We start from the raw sequence: 13582 nt of genomic DNA, 5'->3' as shown, positions 1-13582 counted from the left end.
TCCCACAAGATTTGTGTGCATTGTTTTTATTAGTTAAAACATTGGAGGGGAGGAATAGGTTACTAAAAGTGTGTTTCTCCTAACCAATAGTTATTTTCCAGCTTTTATTTTCTAATTGATTTCCAATCTAATTAAAAAGACATAATGTGCCACTTTAATCCATTTTAAAGCATTAAAATTTCCTTAATGTTTAACAATAATACAATCTCTTTTTTGATAAATATACTGTGTATGCTTCAAAAGAATAGATATCTACAGATGGTAAATACAGTGTTACCTTTGCCCATTAGGTTCAGATTCCTTACTAATTATGTTGATTAAATATCCGGCATCCTTACTAATCATGGTACAGAATTAAATTACTTTCAGTATGCCTGAGACACTCTTAATTATGTATAAACAATAAATATGCTAATTAGACTATATGTTGAAACAAAAAATATGGATGTTTTCTGAACAAGCTTCTGTATCATTGGCAAAGATATGTTCAAATAAGATTTTAGAGTTGTCAGACATACATATTACTTTCTTCTTGTTTACTATGTCCCATATTTTAGACATGATATTTATATAGTAAAGCCAAAAATAACATTTTAATTTTTCTGCCAAATTTTGTTTTCAGAGTCTATACTGATCTACAGAAATTTAAGCAGCAGGTACTACTATTTTATGAAAGATTATTTTCTTCCTTTGCATCAGAGACAGTCCATTCCCTTAAAGGGAGTTTTAAAATCTTTCTGCTATTCCTCCATGGTGTATTTCTACCTAATGATATTTCAGAAATTTTCTTAGAGTTGTGATATTCAATCAGACTTTATGTAGGATTCTAAATAAAACAAAAAACAAAACCCCAAGTACTACAGAACTCAAGGCTGGAGTTTTGATTGGTTGTCACCCAAATTTCTGCAATCAGTTGCTATGGTAATTTTTAAGATTTTTTTTTCCCTTCCTATTCTTCTGGGACTAATCAGAGCATCAGTTTACAGTATACACAGGATAACAACTCATAATGCATATGGCATATGTTAGCCACTTTATATTTAAAATGTTTAAAATTATAAAATGAGATAAGTAAATTTTTAAAAATACATAATATTTAAGCAATGTTATTTAAAAAACTATACATAAACAATGAATCTTGGAACCCTACATCAAAAACAAATGATGTACTGTATAGTGACTAACAGAACAATCTAAAAAAAAAAAAATGTACAAATAAATAAATAAATAATCATACTTATGTAGGAGAACCAGTATCAAAATGGGGTCTCTTATAAGGTCTAACATCTTGTTGTTGTTTATTTGTTCTAAGAGCTGAAAAAGTTTTTTTTTTTTCTATGTAATATCTGGAAGTAATTCAGCTTTCTTGCTCTAGTATTACTGATACGCGTAGCCCACTCAAACCTTAAACAAGGGTAATTCGGCAATCACTTCACCAAAAAACACATTCTAGTGCAACTTTCCCTCCAAAGTGTGATGATTACTTTTACCTTTATTTTTCATACAAAAGAACTACCAGTATTATGCTATGTGAAGTAAGTCAGAGAAAGCCAACAAATACCAGATGATTTGTATGTGGAATCTAAAACATGGAACAATTAAATAAACAAACAAAAAGCAGAACCAAGCCTATAAATACTGAGAGCTAGGTGATGGTTGCCAGAGGGTAAGAGGGTGGGGGATGGGCAAGATGGGGGAAGGGCAGTTGGGAGACACAGACTTCCTGGTACAGACTGAGTAAGTCATGGGGATGAAAAACACAGCACAGGGACTACAGTCCATGGTATCGCACTAGTACTGTGTGGGACAGCAGGCAGCTACACTGGTGCCCAGCACAGCATGGTGTCTAGAGCCGCTGAATCTCTATGTTGTACACCTGAAACTAATGTAACTGTGTGTCCACTGCACTCAAAAAAGGAAGAACGACCACGACAGTAAGTTCCCATACATTTCAGACTCTGTCAGCATATCCGCATCCTTTCCTGAATACAGACAAAGCATTTCTAGAAAGATTTACAAATTTAGAACCTAAATACAAAGAGTTCTAGGAAACTTTGGCTATAAATAAATCAATACTTTCAAAATCACATTACATTTTATCTGGGAAAAGAGATAGATTGACAACATAAGAAATAAAATTCAAAAGCCTAACATCTACTCTATTTGATAACCTAATAGATTTCTGTGATATTGAAATGAAAATGGCAATGAAGAAATTGTAAAACCATTTGATGCAGAAAGTATACGTGCAGCAGAAAACATTTATAAGTTAAAGATAAATATTAATTCAGAACTCAAGATTAGCCAAATATTTTTGCTTGGTTCCTATGTGCTAATAATTAGATATTGTACGAAACAATCCACAAGTAAAGGAACAGTTACTTGATATAAATAGGATTTCTATGTCTACAACTTTTTTTTTATATTGTTAAGATTCAGCATTACACAGAGGAGGTATGGTAGCTTGAGCAAAGCAGTGAATCATAAAGTACTTGATTCTAGGATCAATTCTGTCAACACCAGTCTTAAGAACTCTGACAAAATCTTAAGCACTCCTGTTGGCAGCTTTGTCTGTGCAATATACACTAAGAGTCTCTGTCCCACTCACCCCTCAGGGCTTCTGTGAAGATCGAGCAGACATTAGTAAATGAGATGGCTTTGAAAGTTAAAAGTTCTATACAAAATGAGAGCTCTCATTCTACTGAAATTGTTCCTGATATTCACAGATTTGGTTCAGCAACAACAACAATGGCTCAAACTAAAATATTCTTGCTCAGAAATTATTACTAGTAAGTAGAATAATTTGTCAACCTTCATTTCAAAGATCTGTATTCACTTCATTTGCAATGAAATGAGGTAATAACCGGGCTGTGTTGCACAATTTACAGACTTACCAAATGAGCACATATGGCCCATTTAGCTAAGGATATTTTAATAGGTGCTGTTTATTATGAGTTGATCTCCTACAATAATATCACATAGCTGATATGTATTTCCTTTAGAAGAACGCTTTGTTTAATATAATATCTAGGTATTTACATATTATTTGTTTTTGTTTTTTTTTTAGCATTTATCACATCTCTTAATTTACACAAGAGAATAACAACTCTCTCCATCAAAGCACAGAGGCTAGTGAGCCCTGCATGAATTGGCATTGATGGATGTTTTGCTTGTCTTCTTCCCAAAACATTCTTTCATATGAAAAATACCTGTTTCCATTCTGTTTGTCTTTGAAGACACCTGTTTTTCAATTTATCGCCAGTTATCTCACACATAACCAAGCCACCAACTAGTTTTAAATGAATTACAGTTCTAAAGTATAGAGAGAAAGAAAGAAATGTATTTACATAGGTAAATCACCTCACCTGCCTTGGCCACTAGGCTATGCATACTTTGTATGTTTCAGCAACTAACACACTACATGCAAGCTAAGATTGTAGGAGACAAAGGGAAAAGGGAGGAAACAGAACACTTCCACTTACTGCAAATGAAAGTAGACTCATCTGAATTATCAGCGCAGTCATTCACAAAATCACACAGCTTGTCCTTTGCAATGCATTGCTTGTTGGCACATGTGAATTCTTGAGCAGTACACTTCCTGTCTGGACTAAGCAGTGGGGCACAATCTTGAAAGAAAATATCGTCCACTGCTACATCTCCCATGTAACTGATACCACGCTTTGCCCTAAAGACAATCTTAAAAAAAAAAAAAAAAAAAAAAAGGTAAGGAAGAGAGGAAAGAAGTAAAGAAATCCAATTTTAGTTGAACTAATAATTCAAAATTTGAGGCAGATTTTAAATATAGGACATCAGGCTTGAATCTAAGAAAAATACCCCCAAAATGAAACTGACCCAAAACGCCTGAGGGTCATCCCACAAATGCAGGAGGGGCAACAGCACTGCTCTTGTCTAGATTTTTAGGACAGGTGGCAAAGAAAACCAGTAGGAGGCACCAAGCTACCAGTGCTGCTTCTGCAGCTCTCATCCAAAACAAGATCTGCTCCTTTCTTAGGGCCTCACTTGCACCCTGTATGGGAGGAAGGAGGCCAATCAGGTGACAAAGAGAAAAAAGATACCACCACATCCTTTATTGTGACCAATATGTTGCCACTCCTCAGATCTGTCCACCCCAACTGAAAGGAAAGATATCAAACCTCAATACCATGAGTTTTTTTAAATTGCCCCCATATTCGGAATGGAAATGATTTTCATTTGCCTTGGATGTAAGTGATTGACAAAATTCTCATTTGTGCCACTGACAGGGAGGTCCCACTGAACATGGTCTCCAAATGAATTAGAAATTATTAAAACTAGTAACAGGAGCTGCTAAAATGTTTAGAAATTCCGTCTTCAGTTGTAACATACCAATGCTTGGAAGAACAATTAACACTGTTTCACAGAACACAAGAAGTCACAAATTATTTAGTTTCAAATTTCTAAGAATGCTTCTTAATTCATTAATTCAGAATGCTTCTATTAAATTCAGAATGTTTCTATTAAATTTTTCTGCATGCCAAATATGTATTTGTGTATTAACATAAGAAATATTCCCTTTTTAAAGTAAATGTAGAACAATTCAAAATGAGTTAACAAGGAATACAGATTTATTTCTGTGATTTTATACAAATATTTATTGTTCAAGCTCCCAAACACCTTTTGACCAAATCTAAACATTTTTCTTGAAAGAATTACAATTTCTCCTGAGGATGTGCTATGCTTTCATGTGACTCCATGAAAACTTCTGTGTTCTCCTTTTAAGATTAGATTTTATTTTATTTTATTTTTTTAATATTTTATTTATTTATTTGACAGAGAGAGATCACAAGTAGGCAGAGAGGCAGGCAGAGAGAGAGAGAGGAGGAAGCAGGCTCCCTGCTGAGCAGAGAGCCCGATGCGGGACTCGATCCCAGGACCCTGAGATCATGACCTGAGCCGAAGGCAGCGGCTTAACCCACTGAGCCACCCAGGCGCCCTTAAGATTAGATTTTAGAATTGAAAATCATGCCTCTCAAATTATCAAAACCAAAAAACAATACAATTTTTATGTAAATTCATACACCAAATTTACATAAACTGTTCTTCATAATAGATACGCTGGAAAAGAAAAATAAATTTCATTGAGAGGTTGGAAGTCATTTATTCAGAACAGGTAAAATTAGAAAGAATAAGGACTACAGTGTTTTATAAGGAAACACCATTACACAAATGAAAAGGGCACTCTATTTTCTGGATGCATCTAAACATTTAAATATGTGATACAATGTTCTATGAAAAAGGAATCAGATAATAAGTGTTTCCTCATTAATTTATTCTTGTGCAGTTCTATAGATGGACTCTCGGGTGCCTGCGAAGTCCAAATGATCAAATCCCTGCTTATATCCCAATGCTCCATAAAATGTTGGTTAAGATTCCAGACTTTCTACCGAATGGGATTACACTTTTTTTTTTTAAAAAAAGAATTCTATTTTTTCAGTAGAATAAAAGCAGGGTCAATTATTCTGGAAAAGTTGGAAAGCAATATGGCACAGCGTTTGTTTGGATTATGAACTTAATGAATTGGCCCTGTTGACAGTCTCCCTATGCCACTTTGTAGTCTGCAACTAGGAGTTCCCTCAGGTGTAGGTAATTGTGTATTCTATCTATAAAAGGGGATAATGATCATACAATTACTGTAAAAACTAAAACAAATAAATGTTTCAAATTTATAGACTAGTACTTAGCACTTACTAAGTGCTAAGTGTATGCCTGTTCTAGTTAACCAAACTATTTTAATTGAACATTGTGTTTACATTTGGGGCTCCCAAACAAAACTCTGAAAACTACCCAGTGTTGATTCCGCATATAACTTCTAACCATCTCTTTGACTTTTCTCAAGGGTTTTTCACCTCTTCCTAAGGTGAAAGGGATGACACTATACAAACGGAAGAAACACGGACAGTATGCCTGGCTCATCAGGCTATCTCCAGTGCACAGTAATGAGCTTTGCACATAGTGGGGGCTTAGTAGGTCTGTATTGAAAGAAAGAGTGAATCACCAAAAAACATCAAATATTCACAAGCCGTTATTATCTAATTTTAAGATTCAAACAACACAGGCATATATCTCTTCAATCAAATTTCAATATATGAGAAAGCACATTTCAGAAAGGCTAAGTTAATTAATAATTGATTCTTCCTGCTGAAATTCCCCTTAATGTTATTTTGAACATGATTTTACTATACAAATATTCCACTTGCACAGAACTACTTAAGAATTCATTGCCTGGGGTAGAAGCCTATGTCCAGCAGCAGCGAAACCTTCTCCATGTTCTTGCTGAGGATTCTTCTACCCTCAATTAAAAGACGTTAGGGAATGAACTGGTGGAATCATTTTAAAAATAAATTTCATATTGTGCAATATAAAAGTGCAGTCCAATAATTACATCTTCAGGCTGAACTTATTTCTTATCAATTTCCTAAATTATCTACAAATGACATAAGAAAACAGGACTCCAGTGAGAGGCCCAAAACATACAGACTTTATCACACCTGCCATTCCAAGAAATCGGGGACAGTACTGTATTAATCCCTTTACACAGAAGTAGCTAGCTCTGTGTTTCCACTGGAATGGAGAGGGGCTGATCTCTCACACAGCACACAACTATATAGAGTTACTGACTGTGCACAGCAAAACAGGCTACTATATACAGAGGACTAGAAATGCAATAATTAGCCAAGATATATCTTCTATCTAGAGATAAATGGTTCTAAATTCATGAAATTAAGCCCTGTGCAATTAAGACTAAGAAAATGTTCCCCAACATAAATGCCTCTGGATTCTCACTCTCCTGATTCAAATCTTTATAATTTTAATAGCTAAGCCTCATCTTCCAAGAAAATCCCCTTCTGCCAAATACATGCACAACACACACACACACACACAACCATGAGCTTTTATTTTCTTGATAACCCATAAAAAACAAAATCCACACCAATTATCTTGGCATGTAATTACCTTCAATTTAAGCACATGTGCTACTTCTTATTTTAAATTTATAGATATGTATAGGCCATATTCTCCTAATATTATTGTAATCTACATGAAGACAAATACAGCATTATATTATTTCATGCCACCCCCAAATATTTTTTAATTAGGTAAATCTATCACCTCTAACAAGGTTCAACAATACAATGTGCTTCAAAAGTCTATCTTTTTAATTAGCTTTGAAATAGAGTAACATAATTACTCTGCAGTCTCTGAGATTATATCTGTAAAATCAAGGGAGGTGTTCTTTATAAGAGGAGGCTGATTGTAAAGTGCAGCATGGTTGCCATTAAAATTACGTAGTCCTAGAACATGGTTGGTTGTTTGACTGGGAGAAATTAGGACATCTGGAACTGTTAAATTCCTTATGGAAATGACATGGAATGGCAAGCGTTCATATAACATATCAGGAATGGGAGGGAAAAAAGGCTATGAATAGAGGAAATAAAGTAGGATTAAAGAAAAAGAAAATAAAAACACTCCCGCGTCACCCAACAACTACTTGGCGTACCAACCTGTATTTGTGACTGAACACCTAGAAACACTTCTACTCTCTTCCACTGTGCACCTTGCTGTCCTCTTTGAGCCCACAATTTAGAAGTAACATTGTCTTTCTTGCTGAGTACCTACAGAGATAAATCAAGTAAGAGGTGTTAAACTACTCTGTCTTGATAAATTTTAAACATTTAGAATTTGCCCAGTGAGTTTTTAAAATTTTAATATCACCATGAAGTTCCCTAGAGAAAAGTGGGGACACTTTTCATTACATGTCTTTGTTTTCTACATAGCAATGTGTCTCCAGGATCCCTCACAAGCTTTGTGTAATAAAGGTATACATGAGTATCTGTCAGTCAAGTCCAAAGGGTCTAGACGCGATCTCATTAACTCTTAAGTACACTGGCTTTAAAAAACAACAACAACAACAACAACAAAACACAAAAAAACAAAAAACAAAAACCTGACATTAGTAACAACTGGAATTTTATAAATTAAATAATGTTCATGGAGTCGAAATGAAAAGCACTTATTGCTTACTAAAACGGTTTTGGGCTTTGGTTTATTGTTTTTGTTTTTGAGGATGATTTCCCTTCCTCATGCTCTTGGGATCAGTGGGGACAGTGTGTTAAAATAGGAATCCACTCAATTTTAACAGCACACCTGGATGATATGAGTGAGCGATGACCCCTCCTGTGATGGTAAGAGCTCCCCACCCAAGAGCCTTGAAACCTTGCATTCTCATCAGTACTGTATCCTTACTCTTAAGGGAAATTCCAATTAGTCTCAGCAGACAAATTATCCTGGCTCTCCTTTTAGAATGTTACAGAATAAACCAAAAAGAGAGTAACTGAAGAGAACAGGAAAAAGCAGAACAATTCTACCTTTTAAAGTAACAGACTTAGTTGGCTTATTTAAGGATTTCACAACATTACTTTTGTGGAGCATAACAAATAGCATGGAGGACAAGGGGTGTTAGAGAGGAGTAGGGAATTTGGGTAAATTGGAAGGGGAGGTGAACCATGAGAGACTATGGACTCTGAAAAACAATCTGAGGGTTTTGAAGTGGTGGGGGGGTGGGAGGTTGGGGTACCAGGTGGTGGGTATCATAGAGGGCACGGCTTGCATGGAGCACTGGGTGTGGTGAAAAAATAATGAATACTGTTTTTCTGAAAATAAATAAATTGAAAAAAAAATATAAAAAATACAATGTGTACAACTGAAAGAATAATTCTGGTAATGGGTTTGTGAAAGGTTTTGACTTCTGAAAGTGAAGGTAACTTTTAATGGTTTCATTATCTCCTTACTTTCAATTAAATTGAAACAGCTATTTTTTTTTTAAAGATTTTATTTATTTATTTGACAGACAGAGATCACAAGCAGACAGAGAGGCAGGCAGAGAGAGGGAGAGGAGGAAGCAGGCTCCCTGCAGAGCAGAGAGCCCGATGTGGGACTCGATCCCAGGACCCTGAGATCATGACCTGAGCCGAAGGCAGCGGCTTAACCCACTGAGCCACCCAGGCGCCCTTGAAACAGCTATTTTTTATTGGAGTATAAATAACATTCAAGCTATTAATTTTATAGAAATAGAGTTTCTAGACCCTTTAGAATCTCTAAGTAATATGGGGCTAACAAAAATAATACCATAGTTTCAGTCTATGTAATTTAAGTTAAAACAACATGCTATCAAGGTCAAAAAATATAATTTCAAAAAAAAAATAAATTTATGAATACTTTAAAAAAGGATGGGAAATAGATCTTTGTATGAAAACCATTCTACATACAAATGACTAAGAAAAATGTGTTCATGCAGAAAAATAAGGATCACATGCATTACCATTTTAGTTAATTTGATAACTACTTTTAACATTTTAATATTTTATCATTTTTCACCTAATACAAATTGTACCTGAAAAAGGAAAGTATATTTCAGATAATTAATCTTAACTACAAAATATACCAGTTAAATAATTCTTATTTTTCTGATGAAAACCCTGCAGTAAGCTGTATTTGCCAAGAACCATTTTTTAAAAAAATCAATGTAAAACAAATGATAAGGTATAACTTTAATCCATAAGACTACTGGATGGTTTTAGATTATCAAACATGCATGCATACTTATGTACAAACAAGTTTACTTCTAAATCATTATCAGTAAGGAATCTCACCTATAATAAAGAAGGTAATTCCTCCAAAACTGGTAAGTAAATATATTTTCAAGTAAAAAAAAACAAAAAACAAAAAACAAAAACCTAACAGCATTTGTAAAATATGTTAATCTAAAACATATTTGGAAAAATAAGTATTTAATATAGCCAGGAAAATCTTCAAATAAAAGAGTAATAAAATGAGGAGATAAAGCACCTAATATTAAAATTATAATCAAAAGATATAGGGGAAGAAGTGGTTAAGCAGCTAGACTCAGTCTGTTTCTTTCTTTATTGGGGGTGGGGGGGAGTAGGTAACCTACCTGTAATCTTTTTGCAAATATGCTAAACGTAGACTTCTTTGTTAGAAAATTAATGGTATTTGACAAGGGGAAGAGCCCTTTGCTATGCCTGCGTTTAGCAAGATAATCCTGGACTAAAACTGCCACAGTAAACAATTCTAGAATTTGGGGATTGGTCTTTCAGACATGGCTTCCTGGAAAATGTTACCTAGGGTATGAAATAGTACAAACGGAGATGTCTGAAAACAGAGTTGTCTTGTTCTGTGTAAATGATGCATCTACACATATTCCTTAAAACCTCATACATTGTATACGGCATGTCCAAGATGGGAAAAAAGGACCTAGGCATCTGCACTGCGACTCCGAAATCCCTCTCTCTGGTTTGCCTATATCACTTGGTCTTCTAAAGGAAATTGGGACCCCTGGAAAAAGTTAACTCCAGGGATGGAACAACATTAAAAACAGCATGAGTCTGGAACGTTTTCTTGGACAGAAAAAAAAAGAAACTGCTCAAAGAATGATGGGATTGTCAAAGAGACAGAGAAGTCAGCTTAAAAGGTCTCCTAAGAGTAAATCTGGGACAATTTAAGAATCAATGAAAAATAACAAAATTTATAGATAATAACAAATTGAATACAAAAAGGATCCATGAATCCACACTGATATAAATCTGTAACTTGGAGAGGTAATTTTCTTGGTCATGGTGGTGACAGTGTTTTATAATAGAAAACCAACCAACAAATGTAAACAGAATAATACAGTTAAAAAATCACAATTAAGAATCTTCAGAGTAGGGGCGCCTGGATGGCTCAGTGGGTTAAAGCCTCTGCCTTCAGCTCAGGTCATGATCCAAGAGTCCTGGGATCGAGCCCCGCATCGGGCTCTCTGCTCAGCGGGGAGCCTGCTTCCTCTTCTTTCTCTCTCTACCTGACTCTCTGCCTACTTGTGATCTCTCTGTCTGTCAAATAAATAAATAAAATCTTAAAAAAAAAATCATCAGAGTTAAATTAATCCAGTAAAAAATACTAAGCAAAAACTAGCAAGTAAAATTGACTTGAGAACAGGATTTTACATACTATCAAAATATCTCTTCACAAAACATTTATTGATAGCAAAGAGAACAAAGTAGTAAGACCTATAGATATCATATACTACCAATGGGATGCAGTTTAAAAAAAAACAGTTTTGGTGATACTACAGCAAATATATATAAAATATATAAATAAATAATATATAAATATATATGATATATATAATATGTATACAGAGGATTAACACTGAACAAATCTAAATTGAGTGGATTCTATATATCAGATTGGATTATAATATTTTAAATTATCAAGATCATAAAAGCCTAGAGAAGATTAAGGAATCATTCCAATTCAAAAGACACTAGGAAGAAATAACTAGGTAAGATATATGATCCTGTCTGGAATTTTTCCTATAAAAGATGGTCTGGAACGATGGGCCAAAAAATAGGAACTCTGAGCGAAAGTTATATGGGGGTTCTCTGTGAAATTCCTGCAACAGTTTGAAATAGTTTAAACAGTAATTCTGAAACAGTTTAATTCTTCTAACCAAGAAACAACTGGAAAAAGACAATTAAAAAATGTAGTTGCAGCACCATGGACAGAAGATGCACATTCAAAGGTCCCTGAAGCGTGTAAGACCCATTTGCACTGTTCTTAGAACACTGGTATTCTCAGAACGCTGTTGCTAAAACCTACCTGAAACATTTCAAGTACAAAACTGTACTACACAAGCTGTAACCTCAGAATAAAGATAATAACCATAAAATGAAGAGTAAAAACAGCCTACTGGCCATTCAGGTCTAATTCTGCTAATAAGGCTATTTTTTAAAATCATACCATACTGAAACTAGTAAGGTGTTGATAATTACCCATTCTCATCTATTTGCAGACTATATTTTAATAACACTAAATTGTACAGTATGAATTTTTATAGAGAAAATTTAGAAAGTACAATTGCCTAAGGAGTACCTGGAGAGAACCCACTGTGACACCATTCATATGAGTCCAGAACAACAGGGTGCACCTTGGTCCCGTGAGTGAAATAACAGGAGTGAGTAGATCAGCCATGTCACCAAATTTTCCATTTGAGCTATCAGCATACAGGTACCAGCCATCTGTGGTATTTCTGCAGAAAGTACAGTGTGTATCAGATTTACAAAAAAGAAGAAAATCATAAAATATAATACAGTTCATCACTGACCGTATTTTATGGTTCTCTAAGTTTTCCTAGAAGCATAATAATGTTTTATAGCATAATGATGATTCACAATCTTCAGCAGGAATAATCTACTGCTTTTTTCTTGTAGCCAGGAGGATGCCACAGTCGGTTCGTTCAAGACTAGCTCCATCTGATCAGTTTGTGGGGACTGGGGACAAAGGTCACAGGCCTTAGCCTCATCTCATCCCAGAGGCATTGGGACAGGAAAGCAGAAATTCTGTCCTCCTGCCCAGACAGGGTTTGCCCACCATGGCTGCTTTTCTGAGGGAGTGAATCCAATGTTTACTTAAGAAATACCACATTGAGGGGCGCCTGGGTGGCTCAGTGGATTAAGCCGCTGCCTTCGGCTCAGGTCATGATCTCAGGGTCCTGGGATCAAGTCCCACATCGGGCTCTCTGCTCAGCGGGGAGCCTGCTTCCCTTCCTCTCTCTCTCTGCCTGCTTCTCTGTCTACTTGTGATCTCTCTCTGTCAAATAAATAAATAAAAATCTTTAAAAGAAATACCACATTGAGGTCACCTGGGTGGCTCAGTTGGTTAAGCGTCTGCCTCCAGCTCAGGTCACGATCCCAGGGTCATGGGATTGAGCCCCCCATCAAGCTCCCTGGTTTGTGGGGGGAGCCTGTTTCTTCCTCTCCCTATGCCTACTGCTCTGCCTGCTTGTATTCTGTCTGTCAAATAAATAAATAAAATCTTTTAAAAATATAAAAAGGAAGGAAGGAAGGAGGACCATGTTGACAGCTGAAGAAAGATGCCCAACACTGTGGACATCTGACTCTCAGCCAGGCCCTGGTCTCCTTTCCGGCACTGCCAGTGGGGTGTCCCAGAGCACATGAACAAACATGGCAGGGACAAGGACCATATGCCCTGCACTCCCTCTGCGCCCTGGTCCTATGGTACAAAGACCACTCACCACCTTCCTCAAAGCCTTCTTGTGCCTGGGTATTCCCTGCTTCTATCAGTCCCTTCCTCCAAGGTTCTCAGCTCCTTGACCTATCAGTTCTCTCCTAGAAAGTCAGGGTTTGGAGCAGTAAGATTATTTTTGCTTGAATCTTTTTTCTAAGGAAAGGAAAAGAGTATTGTGGTAATCTTTATGCTGTTGCAGTTTACTTTTTTTTTTTTTTTTTTTTTTTTAGAAAACAGATCTTAATAGCCTGGATGTCTGAGCTTCAGCATCAGAGTACCTTTTGGAAACTTGGAACAGCAAGAGTTCTGCCTCTACAGCCTAAGGAGGGGACCCCTCACTCTCTGCCTCACCTCTCACTCGTGCTTGCTCCAAACTACCTGTGTTTCCAGGCCATCCATCACGTGCACTGCTCAACTTTGATCCTGCTTGCGCCTGCACCCCCTACATATATGGGGG

General features: G+C 35.9%; 1 protein-coding gene across 1 annotated transcript in view; it reads right to left on the bottom strand.

Annotated features, from left to right (window-relative positions):
- Window positions 1-13582, bottom strand: part of MALRD1 (MAM and LDL receptor class A domain containing 1) — an 838152-nt gene that overhangs the window by 472054 nt on the left and 352516 nt on the right. Inside the window, exons 25-27 of the mRNA XM_044228594.1 lie at window positions 11971-12127; window positions 7542-7652; window positions 3483-3696 (exon numbers count right to left, since the gene is read on the bottom strand). Coding sequence (XP_044084529.1) covers window positions 3483-3696; window positions 7542-7652; window positions 11971-12127 — 482 coding nt within the window. The remainder of the gene's footprint in view (window positions 1-3482; window positions 3697-7541; window positions 7653-11970; window positions 12128-13582) is intronic.

This window comes from Neovison vison, chromosome 12 (assembly GCF_020171115.1).
Source record: "Neovison vison isolate M4711 chromosome 12, ASM_NN_V1, whole genome shotgun sequence".
Classification (NCBI taxonomy): domain Eukaryota; kingdom Metazoa; phylum Chordata; class Mammalia; order Carnivora; family Mustelidae; genus Neogale; species Neogale vison.
This window is presented reverse-complemented; position numbering and strand designations above follow the sequence as displayed.